Below are 19277 nucleotides of genomic sequence, written 5' to 3' on the forward strand. Positions count from 1 at the left end.
AATAATATTAAGAAATATTTTCAACACTATTAAATTCAATATTTATAACACTGCTAAACATATTTAGCAACAACTGTGTGGAAACACCGTAAAAAGTATGTTTATGCGAGTCTCAAAAGTACATAACATCTGTTTTAATCGTAAAAATCCCTAGTCTTGTGGTGGATACAGACCAAATCAACGAATACTCGCTCTATTCCCATTTTATCAAAATTTTTTTTGGATAAACATTGTATGTCTCTGTTTCACACGTATCATACTATCTGTTTAAATACAAAGATAATTTTGACATAGTGGGATAAAGCGAGCATTCACTCGTTTGGTCTAAATCCATTTTTTTGCGTCCCCAAGTAAAATAAAAATAATTGCAGATATCCATCATTATCCAACATATGCGAAAGGAACCAACCGCTTTATTTCCTATTCCGTTATTTCTTACCATGGAATTTGGAAAGGAATAAGGAATTAAGCAACGAGGAATCCGACGCAGAGAAAAATATGGTCAACATAATAATTATTTTAAGAGGGGTCTCTCCGTCACTCGTTCCATACAAACGTAGTTCCGATTTCATTTGAATATTAAGCAACCAAAGTCCATGAAATTTTGCAGACATATTCTAGAAACTAATATATGTGCCTGTGGTTTTCCAGATTTCAGAAAAATCTAAAACACCACAGGCACAGATATTAGTTTCTAGAATATGTCTGCAAAATTTCATGGACTTTGGTTGCTTAATATTCAAATGAAATTGGAACTACGATTGTATGGAGTAAGTGACGGAGAGAGCCCTGTTTTTGCTTACATGTTGTCGTGTTATTTTAATTTTGGCAGCTTCATAAAATACGAATTTTATTTGTAACAGCCCTTCTATAGGTACTAGATACTAATTTAGTAGTTTGTGAAGTACTTTTCTGTTTGGGTACCTTCATACAGATCCTATAAATCACACAGAAATATAAATAAAAACAATTTCCATTCGTTACGGCCCATGTAACTTGCTCAATACCGATTCGATATCTATGTTTTGTATATTCGCAGATTTAAGTAAGTACTGGGCATCAGGTTTGGACTTTTTACTCAATGCGTCCTCCAAGCTCCCGCTCTGTAACCTCTTTCTCTTTTTACTTTCCGTCTTCTCTTTAACATCTTCTCTTTCGACTTCTAATATGATTTCAGTGACCTTTGTTTCGTAAGTGACTTCCGATTTAAGCGGCGTGTCTATACTGGTAAGTGTGGAATCGAATATTTCATAACACTGCGCTCTGACGACATCTTTCATTGGAGTGTACAGTTTGTCGATGTTAGATATGGAACTAACCGCCTCTTCTGTCTCCCTGGGATTGTATGTGTTAAGCAATTCCTCAGGATCCATGTCGAATAAACTTATAAAAGAATTAGCTCTTAACCTTATTGTCAGATCATCGTCCACACATAGTTCCATTGAAAACTTATCCTTCAATTTCGATATGCTAGTACTAGGGACAAATGTTGATTCATCGAATCGACACGAAATGAAATTCTTGGTGTCTTCGTTACACTCGTAAACCGACAGTTCGATTTCTTCCACTTCATCTTCCTCTTGAACTATGTGCAAAGGATTAGCACTAGAGTCGGACTCTATTCTGTCGCTTACAGGTAGGGATACTTCAAGATTTTTAACGGCTACTTCTTCGTTGCTCGTCGACTGTATCGCCGTGTCTTGGATGGGCGTGGCATCGAGCAAGTCTCGTTCAATAATTTTGGCAGTCTCGGCATCGAAGCCTCTTTTTATTAGATCATTTTGCAAGCTCCCTTCACTATTTTTATCAGATACAACTTTTTGCGGTGCAGATGTCTCGATATATTCCTTTATCTTAGTGAGGTCGTCTTCATCGGGTAGGGAACTTGAAGTGGGTTGCTCCTCTTTCTCTTTAGGTTTAGCGTCTTGCGAGCCGTCATCGGACCATCGAAGAGCCAGTTGTTCGTTGTCAGAATCTTGTAGAGGGCACGTGTTGGTTCCTTTCTCTACACCATGACCGCTAGTAGGCAGAATAGAAGAATTTTGTACAACCGTGTCTAAGGTAAATGATTTTGTGCAATCGAGCTTTCTAGGCGTTGAAGATTTTCTACGAGACTTTGTAGGTGCTGCGACTACCATAGTTGTGATATTTGTTTTGTCCTTACTTAAAGTCCTCTTTCTAGGGTTTGAAGCACAGTTTTCTGTTACATCAGATGTTTTCTTCCGTCCTTTGCTGGACGAGACTTTGATGGGTGTAAGTCGCCTGGGCTTTATCTTCATAAAACTTTTAGATTTTATTGGTGATTTATATGCTTTTTTCTTTTTATCAGATTTAGTTTTTAAATGAGCTTTTTTATTTATTGATTTGTCAATTTTTTTATCCTTTGTGCTTATGTTACTCGTTTCGCTAGAGACCGAACCCGCTTCGAACGAGTCATCGTATTTTGTTTTGGAAACACACATAGGACTTCTATATGACACATTCTTGGTGCACTTCCTCTGAGGCCGACTTGATTTTGCAGACTTTTCTTTTTCCTTGGGCTCTGTTAAAATTGTTCCTTCTTTAGTAGACTGAGCAGCATCTTTCATTACAGTTCCTGCACAGTGTAGGACTTCAGTCGGCGGTATGTAATCATGATCATCGGGTTTATAATAAGAGCTTCCACTGGAATAATCAGTAGGACGAGATGCATACGAAGATGGTGTAGCCTGCAACAGCTTGGGTGTATTCAGAAATAGTGGTGTGGGAATGCTTGTGATTTTTATGTCTGAAATGGGTTCATCGGGTAGGTCGGAACCTAAAAACTTGGGTGTTTCCATCTGAATGTCATATAAAACTTGTTTATATGGGGTTTCTAAGAAATCAGATATGTTAAGTTTGACGCCGATAGCATTTTGTAGAGAGAGTCTCTCAGCTTCAGGGGTGTCCACACGGTCATCACTAGTGTTTACTTTCATTTGACTTTTATCTGTTAAGTGTAACGTATTGGCGATTCCGTCGCATGTAGTTATATTATTAATACTTTCTGGCACTACATTCTTATGTAGCACTTCTTTTATGAGCTGTTCAACATTTTCAACCGATTTAATACTTTCGTTTGATTTCGATGTTGTGTGTGAAGTGGAATTTGTTGTTTTCGTACTATCCGAGTCTGAAGTTTCAGGAACAATCTCAGCGGCCGAGGATATCTTTTTCTTCTTCTTCATTTTCTTCGGCTTCTGCTTCGGCTTAGGCTTCGGGGTCACCACAGGTTCTTCGTAAACTTCGTTTGCAATAGCAAGTGCACGAAGTTCCGCGTCCCAGTTACTTTTTTTCACTAAGTTCGTTTCATTTTCTTTAGTTGATTTATTTTTATTTTTATTTGTATCAGCTCTGTTATAGTTATCATCTTTTACAAGATTTGTATGAACTGGTATATCTGAGGGACCGTTTGGGATAATTTCATTGCCATTTGTATCACTCTCTGTGGACAATTTGTTTGAGTCATTTTCATTAATAGTTTCGTGCAATATCCTTCTAGGTGTGGCAAAGTCTAACACCCTAACATGAGAGTTCCGTCGGGGGGTGGATGAAGATTTTCTCGTAGGCGGTACAGCATTAGGGGTACTAGTTTTATTGGGAACAGCAATATTTGAATCCTTTGGCAAAGAAGCAGCTGTGATATCAACAGTTTTAACTAGACCTTCAGAAACTACTTTTTTAGGGTCTTCAAAACTTAAATCTGGCAACTGTGAACTTTTCTTGGGAGGTGGGCTGTTTGATGAAACGTCTATAACTAAAGGCCCTAAAACACGCGGCGTTGAGCTCGTTGTTATAGTATTTGTACTGCAAGACATAGTTCTCTGACTATAAGTTGCCGCTGAGCTCTGCGTGAGGCCTGCAATAAAAAACACTAAGTACAGCATAATGTAAGACATTAAAATATGATTAATTTAAATTGATGATCCTAATTACCTGATGAAGGTACAACAATAATTGTAGGCATCGCCATAATTTCGTCCTTTGTGTAAGTGAGATTTGCTCCCGTTTGCCGTCTATTTGTATACGCAGGCGTACCATTAATATATATAGTCTGCATCTGCATCGATGAATTAGTATTAGCTCTTAGAACCGGAGGTATTTTAACGAAATTGTTGCCTTTAAAGGTATTATCGACTTTGACATCAGAGAGAATCGTTACTTTTGGGTCATCATACTTTGATTCTTTGATTCTTATGAACTGGCTTTTTGGAATTTGGTTTGGCTTCACTTGAAGGTACGGGCTGTGCATTGAACTTGCTTTTATAAAATATTTTCCAGACGGTGGTGGGCCTTTTATATTAGTAAAAGGAGTTGTACTTTGTCTGTTTTCGTTCAAGGATGTTGTCCTGAAAAGTTATAAAAATAAATGTAGGTAATACCAAAATAATAACCAGATTATGACTAAAATAAATCAACTTACTGTGCAATAAAATTTTCAGATGTACTGGAATCAGGTACAGTCGGTTTTTCCTTGTCGATCGCTGTTCCTATAAGTGACATAGTCATAAAAGTTCTTATCTTCTATACAGTGTTTTTTTTAACTTGGACAGTATGTGTTCTGCTGTCCCGATTTTTTTCTTCCAATACAATGAAATGATCCTTACATGAAACTGACTCGATTAGCATTATAAAACTTTTTTGTCAATTTCATTGATTTTTATGGACAACTCACGCTTGACCTAAAAATTTACTCCACCAAAATACTTTTCATAAAAAAAAGAGCAAATGGTTCCTAAGACGCTTTCCCTGTATCTTCTATGGTTTCTGATTTCCCCATACTGTCCAAGTTAAAAAAAAACACACTGTATACACATATGAAAAATCTAACTGACATATCCATACTAATATTATAATCTGTCTGCCTGTCTGCTAGCTTTTCACAGCCAGTTTGGCCACTTACCAAATCTGGTATGGAGATAGCTTACATCCTAGGGAAAGACGAAAGCTGCCTTTTTTCCCGGAAATCAAAGAGTTCCCACGGGATTCTAAAAAGACTCACACACGAAGAGTTCCATATCATCATACAAGATATATGTATGTACGTACATTCGTTACATCGTATAAGATATATACGTACCTAACACTTTTATGTAGAGTACTGCATGTTAACGTGATTTAGTAAATTATTTTTTTTGTGAACACATTTTAAATTTTTTGGTGTGATGTAGCTACAAATTCACAGGTTTTGGATTTTTCCTTTACTTCTGTGATCCTTTAAGGGATGAACCCTTAAAGGATCACTTTGTTGTCTGTCTGTCCTTTTGAGGTATGGAATTCTAAAAAATCGTCGGCATCGTGGGCATCGTCTATTTGGTATACTAGTTTGCTTCCTGGAGACAGGCATAGGCTATCGTTTATCCTACTAGGAAAATCAAATAGTTTCCCAAGGGATATTTAGAAAACCTAAATCCATGGAATTGGACAAAGTGTTTATCATTGTCTACTAAATAAAGATGATATTATGATCTGAAACTTACCAGCCACACCGGTAGCAAACTCTTGAAATGAACCAGCATTACATATTGGTTTGTTAGTAGAATTTGGAGGAACATCACTGTTTATTCTAGATGGTTCTTTAGAAATCTGATTGCTGCAGACTAAGTTAAATATTGTATTGAACTCTTCGATTTTCTGTTTAGCTTCATCGGATTTCGCCTGCAAATAGAAAAACGGTCAAGCGCGAGTCGGACTCGCACACGAAGGGTTCCGTAGGTACCATCGTACAAGAAATAACACCATTTTATTTTCATAGCAGCAATAGTAAGCGGCGAGAAACAAGTTAGCCTTGCCCCCCGGTTGTGTAAGAAAAAACCGGCCAAGTGCGAGTCAGACTCGCGCAACGGAGGGTTCCGTACTCGGGTATTTTTTCCAACATTTTGCACGATAAATTAAAAACTATTGTGCATAATAATAAAAATCTGTTTTAGAATGTACAGGTAAAGCCCTTTCATATGATACCGCACTTGGTATAGTTATCTTACTTAAAAAATTGAAACACATTTTCACACACAACGGACGGACGGACGGACAGACAGACAGACAGGCAGACAGACAGACAACAAAGTGATCCTATAAGGATTCCGTTTTTTCTTTTGAGGTACGGAACCCTAAAAACGTATTCATCGTAATCGTTAGCAAATTCTGCTCCTAGATTGGCTGTGAAGAAAGTGAGAGCAGAAAATTCAATCTATCAAGGAGCAGAATTTACTGTCGATTAAGATTACGATGAACACGTTTTTTTACACATACAGGGCTGGTCCCGTACCTATTGCTCCTGCAGTAGTATGAAAAACTTTGTGATTGGTTGGTTACTCAAAATGGTTAACGCCCACTGACTTTTCTGTTTTGTCATTTGTATGGGATTATGTAACAGAGAGAGAGAGCACTATATTAACTTCTCTCCGTGGACAGTGCATATTGTAGTCTCAATAATAGGGTTCAGCATAGCTTTTGGCCAAGTGACTGGGCAAATCAAAATCGATCAAATCAAATCAGTGAATATCTAAAAATTAAAGTTTGTGTTCTTACCATAGAAATGTCTTGTCTATTAAAAGCAACATTATTGCCTTGTAAGTGCGGCCCAGAAGAAACTTGCGGTCTTACACTGGTGCTGCTTGGATTATCTGGATTTTTCAGAGTCATATAAGCTACTTGCTGCAACATAAGTCTTTGTGGTACTTGTTGTACTGTAGTTCTTTGCGATCCAGGTTGAACTGGGCTACTTTGCGATATTTGTTCTACTGAGCTTCGCGTTATTAGTGGAGCCGGGCTACTTTGTGATATTTGAGGATTCAAATTACTTTGTGAATGTGCAATCTCCTTTGGCAGCTCCTTGTTGGAATTTCTTTTTGTTATAGAATTACCTGTATGAATAAAATAAAAAACTCTGTTTATTAAATAAACACAGTCTATATTAGTAAGGTTGTTTGATTAAGCAAAGCTACCAATTTTTTGATAAGATCAGCACGCTGATTCCGGAAAACCTACATCAAATCATTATTACAATCGCAATTATTGTGATTGGTTGAATTTATGGTATTTTTGTTGCATTGTATTAGTGAGCAAGCTTCAACAAATCAAACTGCAATATTTTTAATATTTTTATTGAAGCAGCTTCTCAGTGGATATATTTTAGGATAGACCTTAAAGGTCAAAAATTAAATGAACAAATGCAGCCTCATTTGATGGGCCAAGCATATCATATGGTCTATCACCATCATCATCATCAACTTATCACCGCCTCACTACTGAGCGCGGGTCTCTTCCCCGCGTTCAAGTGCCATTATGAAAAATGAAAATGAAAAAACTTTACCGAAAATTATAATACTTATATTAGTTTACTTTATCGAAAATTATAATGAAGAACTTTTAGGCATGCAGGTTTCTTAACTGTACATACTACTTTACTACTACTAGTTCTACAGGAACCCTTTAATTTTCCGGCACCCTGGGATATAAACTCTGTACTAATTTTGTTAAAATTGATTAAATGGACAGATAGACAAAGACACATTTCGTGGGTAAAGAATAAATTCTCAAAAGAAATTATATAAATTACACTTACTGAAAAATTATAGCAACAAACTTTTAAGGAATTTTATCTTTCGGCACAGCAGTAAGCAACAACACAATTGTAAAATAGTAGCAGGTAATCAGGCAGTCTAATATCTAATAATGTACCCGGCAATGCTCATACACATTGCTGGAGCCAAACTCTGACATTTTTTCATTAATATTACTGGCTGATACTGGCACCTTAGTCTGCATGGTTTTAAATTTTGGGGGAACTTTTTGATTTGCTGGGATAAAAGTAGCCTATGTCACTTTCCAGGTTCTTAACTATATGTATGCAAAAATCATCCCAATCTGTAGTTCCGTTGCGGCGTGATTGAAGGACAAACCAACACACTTTCACATTTATAATATTTAATAATTTCTTACTGGTTCTTCTTGGTAGGAACAGCATTCCGAACTAGTGGTAAATTATTTTGATGATTCAAAAGCACTTGTAAAATTTTACTTGAATAAAAATATACCTATTCTATTCTATTTCAAAAAATATTATAAATGAGTATGAGTCAATCAACTCACCAGGTAAATCAGCTAAGGAGGTAGTTTCAATGGAGGTTTCTGGAGTGCTCGCCTCAGTTTGGCTTGCAGGGTGCAGCATAGCCACTGATCTGCTAGCCCTGGGTCTACACTCACATGCACTGAGGTTGAGGGAATTGCACACTTCACAGCCATTGGATTTTGTGTACAAAGTCTGTCTATTGCAACTGCAACACAATTTTTTTAACAATTATCATTTTATTTGGTCATACACAAAACTTTTTTTTATTCAGATTTAGTTAGCTCTTGACTGCCATCTCACCTAATGGTAAGTGATGATGTAGGCCAAGATGGAAGCAGGCTAACCTGAGGGATGCATGGCGGTTTTCATTAAACCCACATCCTTTTGGGCTAAATTGCCAGCATTTAATCTAAGCTAACATGACATAATATAGCCCACTATTGTCTGTGTGGAGTTAGATAGTTAAGTATCCTGTGGTAAATCTTGGATTTGCTGGTGTAAAAGTATCCTATATACCTCAAGACGAACTTTCAACTTTTATTTCCATGTCACATTTCACCAAGATAAGTGGTTGAGCTATGAAAAAGTATAATTTTTTTATATTACTAGATAGTGCTCACAGCTTCATTCACACAGATAGTTTTTTATAATCCTGTGGTAACTCCAATTTCCTGGGGAAAAAGAAGCCCATATCCACCTCTCAAGTATTCTTTGTAGAAAATCTTGCTTTGAAAGACAACAGATAGTTGATATTCTTTTGCATTTATGATAAAGTAGGTTATGCCTGTGACTTCATCCGTGTCAATTCAGGTTTTTAAAAATTACATGAGGACTCTTTGATTTTTCAGGATAAAGTAGCCTCTTACTCTCCAGGTCTTTAACTATACCTATGCAAAAAAATAATGTCAATCTGTTGCTCCATTGCAACATGATTGAAGGACAAAACTACAAACCAATAAACCAACAAACAAACACTCTTCCCCATTTACTTTCCCATTTTAGTATTTATTATAGTATGGATTTGTAAACTGTGTCAATAAAATACAAATATAAAGCACCTTGATTTGTCAGTGCTTGGCTCTTGCATATGAAGCCTGCTAATGTCCACATGATTTATCAGAAACTTGACAACTTCCAATAAGTTTGAACACTGGATTAACTTTTTACGCAACAAAAACGGCTTGCAGGTTTCAACTGTAAATACAAAATAATTGTTTTAAACATTACAAATTAATGTACTTTAAAATTATTTTTAATACAGATAATAGCTCATTAGTTATTATATTGGCATTGTTATTAATATAGAAAAAATGGCAATTGATAGTATAAAAACCAGTTCTGTAGTCTTTGTTTTACTACATACCTATCCAAAACCAACGATTTAGCTGGCATAGGACATGGACAATTAACTCTAACAAAAATTAGCACTTCGAAGCTTACTATTTTGCAAACATATTCTTGAATTGAAAAATGGTATTGATACACCTGATACATTTTTAAAAGACCTATCCAACAACACCCTATGAGATTGAACGAGAAAAAAAATCGACCCCACTTATTGTGTACGGAAGATATCCTATATAAAATCTTTTTCAAGATCTTATTTTATCACTTTGCGTGATAAATATGCCATGCCAAAAAATTGATGATGCACATTCTACATTCCATAAATATGCCCACAAATGGTCATTTTTAACCCGGTAGTTATCACCAAGCACGTCAAATAGCTTACCATAAATTTTAACAGCCCTATATTCCGCTAATATGCTCTTGAGAGACGTCATAAATATCCTGTCATATTCATTTCTTAGGATATCCAAATAAGGGCTTGCCTGTAGGAATTCATCATAAGCTGTCATTAACTGCTCCTCGGCAAGGTACCCTGGAATACAAAGGGGTAATTTACCGAATTCCTTTAGAAATATGTCGTTTTTCGCTCTCCCGCCAAACAACATACCAAGAACGAGCTTAGCCAAATCATGTGACGGAAACGGTGGTATAGCCATTTTAATATACTAAAGGTTTAGTTAATACACAACGCAGTGCACGATAATTTCAGCAAAAAAACACCTAATTAGACACAATATCATTTTTAAAATCTAAACAAAATATTATCAAAAACTGCGTCTAGCGAACAATAACCGCAATAACGTCTTGTCGAATTCAATAATATTGTAGTCTTTGGTCGAATTGACAGTTGGTGTGGTCACAGACCTGAGACCAATAACATGTTGTGGTCACAGACTTAGTATATGTGGTCCTCTCTACTAGTTTGTGGCACAGTATTGGTTTTTGGTTCACGGCATCGATTTCACGGTCTGTCTAGATCATGTCTAGATCATAAAGTAAAGGAGAACTGCCCTCATGTACAAAATTGCACATTGTATTCATTCGATATCGATTTGATAGATGTAGATTGTATTAATATGCGCTCACATCGCTCACGATTAAACTCACGACAAAACCTCTAAATAATTATTATCATACTCTTTGGCTCACGACTCTTCCCTACTGCTGTCAAGTGTCATGGCGTTCCGTTTCGTCGTCATCCGAGAACATTTCACTTTGTCATAATTTTTGAAGTTTTCTGGCGTCATTTGTGTTATATTTTGATTTTTTGTTAGCATTTCAAGTGAAACATTTTCCATTCTATAGATATAAATCTTGTCCTAAGATGAGTTCAGCCGCATCCACAGCACTTTTTGCTTGTTCTCGTTGTTTCTCAAGACATCCTTTCGAAGAACTGTCTCCTGGAGAACAGCTTTGCAAGGTAAGGTCAATTATTCGTGTTAATTTATTCATTGATCTGTATCAAATGCTTTTACTGTGCAGCTGTATGATGAAGAAGATACAATTACGTACAACGTTTACAGTTGGTTTTGAGTTCTGACGTCAGTCGTGACGCTGTGTTCTGTTTTTCAGGAGTGTCGTGGCTCTTTTCCCGTCGTCAAGTGCACATACTGTCGTTCGGAGTTCCAACAGACAAGGTCAGAACCATGCGCCAAGTCATGTGATATATGTAAAGAAAATTGCGTATTTTCTGAGGTAGCTTTATTTTACAAATGTTATGTTGACAAAACATTCACTTGAATTACCAGTTTCACATAATCAATCTATGACGCAGTCTCAATTCTGAGAAACACGAATGCTTGAGATTCCCAGTATTAAAAATTGTAATTAGGTGCAAAACTTTAAATTAAAATTAAGGAAAGGAAATATGACACTAATCTACTATCAATATAATATTCCTTTTCTGTCAATTCACTTGGCCTACAATAGCCAAGTAGGTTATGAAGCAAACAGGATGTCAGTTGAATCACCATTATTCAATAGTTTCCTCTTGCAACTTTGTTGCTCTTTCTAACAATAGCAATATTATTGAAAAACTTCACAATAATTTGGATTGCAGAATTGCATAGAATAATATAAGGTGTTTCAAGTTAAAATACCAATATCAAGGTACTTTGTAACTTGTACCTAACTTGGCACTAGCAACTTTTTTTGTTGTATTCAATTGTTTCTAATTCAAAAACACCAGGCTAGTATGTGTAACACATAAAATATAAGAATAATGTAAAATATATATAAATTATTTATTAATCTCAAATTATAAGTTAGAAGTTACATTATAAATGCATAATAATTCTATTTTTCTTGACCTAAGACTGTCAAATAGCATCAATTTGTAATGGATTTAAACAGCCTGTTTCTGTTTATCTTATTGATTTTTCAGAAGTGGTTTTTTCAAAAAACCTACAAAAAAAAGTTGACCTAGAATCATGAAATTTGGTAGGTAGATAGGTCTGTTAGCAAAAATAAAGAAATAAATCCAAAAACAGTGAATTTGTGGTAACATAACAAAAAAAAATTAAATGCCTTCACAAAAAAAAAAAAAAAACACATATAGAGGGTACTGTTGTCATTAACTTATATATGTGAGTCCAACTCGCACTTGACTGGTTTTTATTTTAATTTAAATATGTCTTTGTGTAATGGTAAGAGGAGGTTTCACTTTAACTTTCCGTTTATCATTAATTTTTAAAATTATTTTGACAACAGACTAATTGTCTGAAAGAAATTAAAAAGGTTCCTTGTGTTACTATGGAATTCTAAGAATGAATATAAAATGAAAATTTTTATCAAGGTTTTGTCAAAGATAACTTGTATAGGTTCAGCTTGTATGATTTTAGCTTCACTTACAAGACTCTGCAAAGTTGTGTTGTACTTTAGTGGTTGTATATTTCAATTTGCAGCAAATCAAATACTTCCTCAATCTGTAAAAAATGTGAGGCCAATGTCAAGGCCTATGGGAAGCCTACAGCGTGTGAATACTGCAACATTATTGCTGCATTTATTGGTAAGTTCATTTCATTTGTTTCATAAAAGTATAAGTTTGTTATTAAGGTTCTGTACCTTAAAAGGAAAAAGAAACCCTATAGGATCACTTTGTTGTCTGTCTTATAACTTATCTGTGTTATAAAGTTATTTATTTATTTTTATGCATAATAGTTTTTGATTTATCGTACAAAATGTAAAAAAAAATACTTGAGTATGGATCGCTCAGTGCGCGAGTCTGACTCGCACTTGGCTGGTTTTATAATAATTATTTAAGCATTTATATAAGGAGCACAGTCTATCTATGTTGTACCAATTCTTCTTCCTTTACAACGTCTGCTGCTAGAAAAACGTACGAACGTCACGTTGTGTATAGTGTGTCGTATATCGCGACCGTAAATATTGCCATGCGGTGGCTCATGCAAAAACGCTCTCATGCAACAGTCAGAATTAGACAAATTGCTTACACCTAACAAAATGTGTTTGTATGTTTTTAGGCAACAAATGTCAGCGATGCGCCAACTCGGAGCGCAAGTATGGCGCCGCCGTGACGTGCGAGCAGTGCAAGCAGCGCTGCGCTTTCGACAGGCACGATGATAACAAGAAGGTTGTATGTACCACAATTTGCTCATCCATAATATTTCGACCATCAAAAGGAGTACAATAGTACCTAGTACCTACTTTGAATAAATGATTTTGACTTTAACTTTGACTTTAATACTCTACAGGACGCTAAAATTTAAACTAACCAAAGATAACAAGATTTTTGCATTCAGCTTAGAGTTCAATAGATAAATGGTTAATTGATTGGATCAATTTAGTCTCAAAAACAAATATTTTATTTGGGTCTGCAAAAAACTAAGTTTGTTTGTACCTAAATGTTTTTTGGGAGACTCGGATAGACTTAAGTATCTCGTATATTCTCGTATAGTAAAAATCGTACTTGTATAATTTTTTTTTACCATTTTTAGTAGGGAGAGAAATGAAAATGTGAAAATTCCTGCTCATTTCGCCCGTAACTCAAATCCTTAGTGAAGACACTAGCATATGTTTCAGGTGGACGGCAAGCTGCTGTGTTGGCTGTGCACGCAGTCCCTGAAGCGGGCGCTGGCACGGACCAAGCAGCACAATATGTCCACGGCCGATAAAAACAAGCACCGCTCACACAAGTCAGTTGACAACTTTTTATTGTACTATCTCTAAGGCGCCATCTTCACGGACGAGAGAATCTCGGCAATACGAACTATCGTCGCGATAGTATCGTAGTATCGCTTTGTGGAGATTGGCCCATAAAGTTTGTATCGAATTTCAGACTATAGAAGACTACACCTAAAGGCCCTTCCACAATACACCTCACGCCGCATCGCAAGTACGATGCCACAACTCAATGCGGTTCCCATGTAAATTCCAACAATATGTTGTGCGTTATCTTAGAATTTTTCGATGCAACTTTGCATTGCAACTTGCAAGTATTGTGAAAGGGCCCTAAGTCTAGTGGTTGACATGTTTGACTACAGACAACAGATGTTGAGGTTCTTTAGGTCCCAGTTAATACAAGCCAAAGAATACCCAGTACTAGCCCAGAGTTAGGAAGTTGGTGCCTCCGTGCCTCGTAGAGCATGTTTAGCTCATGGTTGTGCACCTGATCCTTCTGGTTTATGATATTTATATATCAACCTAAAAAACCCTAATTTATGTTCTTCTTTCTTTCTTTCTTCTCTCTGGGTGCGTCCTAATTTATGTTATTGTGCACTTAAATAACTGTCGACAGTATGAAACTGTCCAGCAATTTTTATTAATGTTGTGTTGGAAATACTGGCGCGTTGTTTCTTTCAAAAAGAGCTGATTGACATTTTGTTTTTTAATAATAAAGCAATTTCTAAGCAAGTGCGAAAAAATTATAATTCCTGTAGGAACACTGTTTGTCGGTTCATCAGTTTCCTTTGTATTTGCCAAACTACTTATTTCTCAATAATCGAAGTGTTGTTGGCTTTTAGTGTTTCACATGTTATAGACTATTTGAGGACATAACAAATATACAGCAGATATGAAAAACAAAATATTTATATACAACATCAACAAATAAAAATTTACAATAATTGTGAGATAGTATTTTGGTATATGCTTTGATATTCATTCCTACAATACATAATCCATATTAATATAAAAATATGAAAGAGTGTTTGTCTTCCTGTCTGTCTGTTGGCTAGTTTTTCACAGTCCATGTGTTTAACGGATTCTGACGAACTTGATACAGACATTGCTTGCATCCAGGGGCAAATATAGGCTACTGTTTATCACCAGGAATCGAGTTCCTGCAGGATCTTTTTCAAAAACCTAAATCCATGTGGATGAAGTCACGCATCACCTAGTAATTTATACTTACATAAACTGAGCCTTCTATCTGTGGTGGTATGTTTAAGAATAGCAATCTGGTATTTGTCTTTGAACTTTCTAAATTTAATTGTTGCAGTGGTTTTGCGTGATGTGCCCCACAAGCAAATGAACCGACAAACATTTACAGTTTTTAGTATGTTACCATGTTAGTAATATTAAACGCAAGAGATGTACTACGCGCAGGTCGAAGAGCAGTCACAAAGACAAACGCAAATTGGACAAGAAGTCTATGGGCTCCGGGGACATGAATGACTCACAACCGATGGAGAAGAAGTCCAAACTTAACCCTATACAAGGCATGTATATTTTTAACCCTCGAGGTACGTTTGTTTTTTTTATTTATTTTTAATCAAAAATTAACATGAAATATGCAGCTTTAAAAGAATTTAGAAATTCGATTAACTTTTTTCTTTTGTTTTCTATCGTGCATGCTATTTACAACTCTATTGAAGTAGGATAAAGACTATATTGTATGATATAATAGGGATGATGCCTAGGTCAAAAATAAAGTATTTCTTAGTGATTATTATCTGTCAAAATTCGGAAAATCCACATTCACTGCTAGTCTTTAGTTGGTCACCATTTTAAATTATCGATTTAACTAAATATAGTACGTCAAACTACGCCAAATGTGTATGACGTCACATCTGTGTATTTCATACAAGCTCCCATACTAAGCGAGCGTTTTGACGTCTGATAAAAAGTGGCTGATTTGAATAGTAGCATCATCTCTATTAATATCCGTCTACCCAAATATGCTCGACCTTTGCGTTTTCGATCTATCCATATGTTATATTAAATCAATATCGCTCTTTTCATGCGAGAAAGAGATAGCGCTTGTCTGAATTTACTCTGCAAAAACTACAATTGCGTTGATACATGGCGCTAACACCGACAATCCATACTAATATTATAGTGTATTCTTAGAGTTAAGTTCTCATGTGAATGACTTTTCTATGTCTTTATGAGAATAAATATCTTTAAACCTAAACCTAAATGCGAAAGTGTGTCTGTCGGTCTGTCTGGTACCTTTTCACGGCCCAACAGTTTAACCGATTTTGACGAAAGGTACAGGGTTAGCTTATATCCCGGGGACGGACATAGGTTACTTTTTATCCCGGAAAATCAAAGAGTTCCCACGGGATTCCTAAAAACCCATCCGCTTAACCGATTTGTATGAAATTTGGTACCAAGGTAGCTTGCGTCCCTGTAATTGATATAGGCATTTTATCCTAGAAAATCAAACAGTTCCCAGGGATCTTTAAAAACCTAAATCCACGCGGACAAAGTCGCGGCCAACCTCTAGTATGAAATTAATTTGTGTTTTGGTGCCTTGGACCGCTAACAAGGCAGTAAACAACTGGCGCTGTAAATAAAAGAATTCTCTCAAGAAAATGTGAAAAATTAAATACATAATAGACTGCTAAAATCATAACCCTTCCTTTCGGCTTTGCCGTAGTCGGGTAAAAAAGACTTCGTTCTGCCCGAAAAACTGGTTAGTTATTATCCGTCAGAAAACTACACAACTGTATGGTGGAAGAGTTTTGCGCTCGGTCTGCCCTGACCCTTAAATACAATAAGGGATTATATTTTAAGGGTCAACACTGTATTCCAAAAGTCCTCAAAATTAACATAAGGTGCTGAAAAATTCCGCAAAAGCCTATAGCGCACTGGCATTTTGTCTAGCGTTGTTTAGTGTTCATGGTAGGCAAACGCTATTTATATATTTATGAAAGAAAATATTTTTTCGGTTGTTCAGGAGAATTGGATCCAAACAGTTCAGACCACGTGGTAGCGATGACGCAGCTAAAGGAAACCATCGCCAGTCTGCAGAAGAGAGTTCAACAAAAGGACATGGAGTTGCTTTCCAAAGACAAGTTGGTATGTACTGCATTCATACAAACAGTTAAGACCACGAAAACCAGAAACACCACCAATGTTGAAATGAAATGTGACGTCAACGATCACGCATACTTTTTCTTTCTTTTTAAAAAAGAATATTAGACATTTTAATCATGACTAACATTCCCCTTACCCCTCCAACTAAGCGTAAAGCTTGTGCTAGGAGTAGGTACGATAGTGCAACGGGTAGGGTTTGAACCGCCGACCTTTCGGATCTCAGTCCGCTCTTATAACCGTTGAGCTATTGAGGCTTGCAATTGTATTATTATAACAGTTGTCTGTCAACCTGAATCACCCGAATTTACTCGTTTTTATTAATTAATTTTCGTTCCAGTTTCTTTATTAAATAAAGAAACTCACACTCACAAATTTTGTGAGTCTACCCAAGTACGATTTTTTAAACGATTTTAAACCAAGCGATGCGCGAGAGACAATTTAAACATAGCGTAGATAAGCTAGCAGACATCCTTATGTCGTCGACACTCTATCTGCACGCACGAAACGTATTGCGTCATCATTCCTCATACGCATGGCTAAGGTTTGAAATACTCTTCCACTATCAGCTGTGTTTCCTCATCATGGAAGAGTAATTATTACAGTCCGGGTATCTTTAAAACAAGAGTGAATAGGCATCTTCTAGGTAAACGCGTCCCATCTTAGGCCAAATCATCACTTTCCATCAAGTGTGATTGTGGTCAAGCACTTGCCTATAAGATTGATAAAAAAAACAGACATAAACACTTTCGCATTCATAATATTGGTATGGATTTTATATATTTTCCTGATTTCCTGAAGTAATCATATTGTTTCAGATCACCGAATTAAAAGCGCAGCACCACAACGTCACGACAGACCTCCGGACAGAAATGAAGAACAAGGAGCGTTTAAACGAAACCAAATTCACGCTCATGAACTCAAAAATACAGAACCTCCTCAAAGAAGTGGCCACGCTCAGCAAATCCAACAAGAAGAACAACAAGAACATGAAATCCGCGCTCGCGAACACCGAGAACGGCAGCAGCGGCACCGACAGCCCGAGCACCAATTAGATCAATTTATAGCCACATAAACAAAATTAATAATCTACCTATCTATAATCTGTCGATACAAATACAAAGTTTTTTATCCAAATAAATTTTGAAACGTCATCAAGACTTCGTCTGTGTTGGTGTTAGCTGGCGGGCGTGCTCTGCCTTTTTGGAGTGTTTTTTTTTTGTTGAAACTGTCTGGAAAGCGTTATAAAGGGGTGCCGTGCGTATGTCGGCGAGCGCCGGCACAGACGGGGTCCATACTTGTATAGTTTAACTAACTTGTTACAAATAACCACAAACTTGACATTGGCTAATCCTTGTAAAGCCAGACGAGAGAGAAAAAAAAAATTTTTAAGAGCTTTTGAATCATTGACTTACTTTTTTAATTGATTATGGCAAAGCTGAAAGAAAAAGTTATGATTTTAGTAGTCTATATAATATCTATGTATGTATGTTTGTATTTATGTGTGCACCTAAACTACTGAACTGGTTTTGATTAATTAGGTGTCAATTTATTCGTTATTATAGTCCGGGTGACATATGCTACAATCTATATGAATAAAATCAATATGGCGGATGTAACATCCAAAAAAGTGGGGGTCTCTGAATTTATTTTTTGCTACGTATTGAGTGGGATGTCAAATGAAAGGAGAGAAGATTATAAATATAGTGCAATATTAAAACATACCAAGCGATAGAAAAACAATTTTGTAGCTAGTCTGGTTTTAGTGTTGAACTTTTTTTAATTCAGTTACAAGTTAGCCCTTGACTGCAATCTCACCTGGTGGTAGGTAAGTCTGCAGTCTAAGATGAAAGCGGGCCAACCTGGAAGGGGTATGCGGCTTTTATTAAACTCACACTCCTTTGGTTTCCACGCGGCATCATGCCGGAACGCTAAATCGCTTGGCGACGCATCTTTCCCGGTAGGGTGGTAACTAGCCAAGGCCGTAGCCTCCCACCAGATAGCCTATCTTGTTTGGGTTCACAGTCGTCTGGGGCGCTTGCTATATCAAACACCTCTCTAATATTATTTGTTATTATTTGTTAAAAAAAAAAAACACTTTAATTTTTGACAAATTGACTTATCGACTTATAGATAGATTGGTTATTATTAATTTCGGCCTTTAGAGACGACGGATAATTTTCTTATTTATTGAATACATTGATAATTTGATCAAAGATAAACATTTTCTATGAACGGTGCTAAAAACCTTCACCGCGAACTAACATTGGAAGAAACCATAGTATTATTACAAGTGAAAAAGTATCTCCTTTATTATTTAACGCGCGACAAGATACGTTTACGTTTTTTAAAACAGTTTATTGTTCTGCAGATCTGTACCTCTTAATAAGATCACTTCATTGGCAGTCTGTCAAGACCCGTCAAGGAATCAAAACCTATAGTGCACTTCCCGTTCACTTAAAATCATGAACTTTGGCAGGTAGCCTTATAGCAAGAGTAAAGTGGGAATTCCACAAAACCGGTGGTATTCTTATAGGTACGACGGTACGGAACCCTT

At 36.3% G+C, this 19277-nt stretch overlaps 2 protein-coding genes across 2 annotated transcripts; one reads left to right on the forward strand and one right to left on the reverse strand.

The window, feature by feature from the left end:
• Positions 1-797: 797 nt before the first annotated feature.
• On the reverse strand, positions 798-10247 carry LOC123867631. Its single transcript, XM_045909735.1, has 9 exons — positions 10050-10247; positions 9825-9974; positions 9151-9286; positions 8113-8297; positions 6550-6884; positions 5499-5676; positions 4442-4508; positions 3955-4367; positions 798-3877 (listed from the first exon to the last, which is right to left on the reverse strand). The coding sequence occupies exons 1-9, from the start codon at positions 10096-10098 to the stop codon at positions 981-983; spliced, it is 4410 nt and encodes a 1469-aa protein (XP_045765691.1). The 5' UTR covers positions 10099-10247; the 3' UTR covers positions 798-980.
• A 339-nt stretch (positions 10248-10586) lies between these two features.
• On the forward strand, positions 10587-19058 carry LOC123867637 (protein FAM76A). The gene is made up of 9 exons (XM_045909744.1): positions 10587-10862; positions 11015-11079; positions 12346-12449; positions 12925-13037; positions 13484-13596; positions 15008-15144; positions 16584-16705; positions 17539-17865; positions 18108-19058. The coding sequence occupies exons 1-8, from the start codon at positions 10767-10769 to the stop codon at positions 17773-17775; spliced, it is 987 nt and encodes a 328-aa protein (XP_045765700.1). The 5' UTR covers positions 10587-10766; the 3' UTR covers positions 17776-17865; positions 18108-19058.
• Positions 19059-19277: the final 219 nt, after the last annotated feature.

Source organism: Maniola jurtina, chromosome 8, assembly GCF_905333055.1.
Source record: "Maniola jurtina chromosome 8, ilManJurt1.1, whole genome shotgun sequence".
NCBI lineage: Eukaryota > Metazoa > Arthropoda > Insecta > Lepidoptera > Nymphalidae > Maniola > Maniola jurtina.

Coding starts and splice junctions, on each gene's coding strand:
- LOC123867637 (XM_045909744.1), top strand. CDS start 10,767: ATGAGTTCAGCCGCATCCACAGCACTTTTTGCTTGTTCTCGTTGTTTC. Junction 10,863..11,014: donor CTGGAGAACAGCTTTGCAAG/GTAAGGTCAATT, acceptor TCTGTTTTTCAG/GAGTGTCGTGGCTCTTTTCC. Junction 12,450..12,924: donor CATTATTGCTGCATTTATTG/GTAAGTTCATTT, acceptor GTATGTTTTTAG/GCAACAAATGTCAGCGATGC.
- LOC123867631 (XM_045909735.1), bottom strand. CDS start 10,098: ATGGCTATACCACCGTTTCCGTCACATGATTTGGCTAAGCTCGTTCTT. Junction 8,298..9,150: donor CCAAGCACTGACAAATCAAG/GTGCTTTATATT, acceptor ATTGTGTTGCAG/TTGCAATAGACAGACTTTGT. Junction 4,368..4,441: donor TCTGAAAATTTTATTGCACA/GTAAGTTGATTT, acceptor ATAACTTTTCAG/GACAACATCCTTGAACGAAA.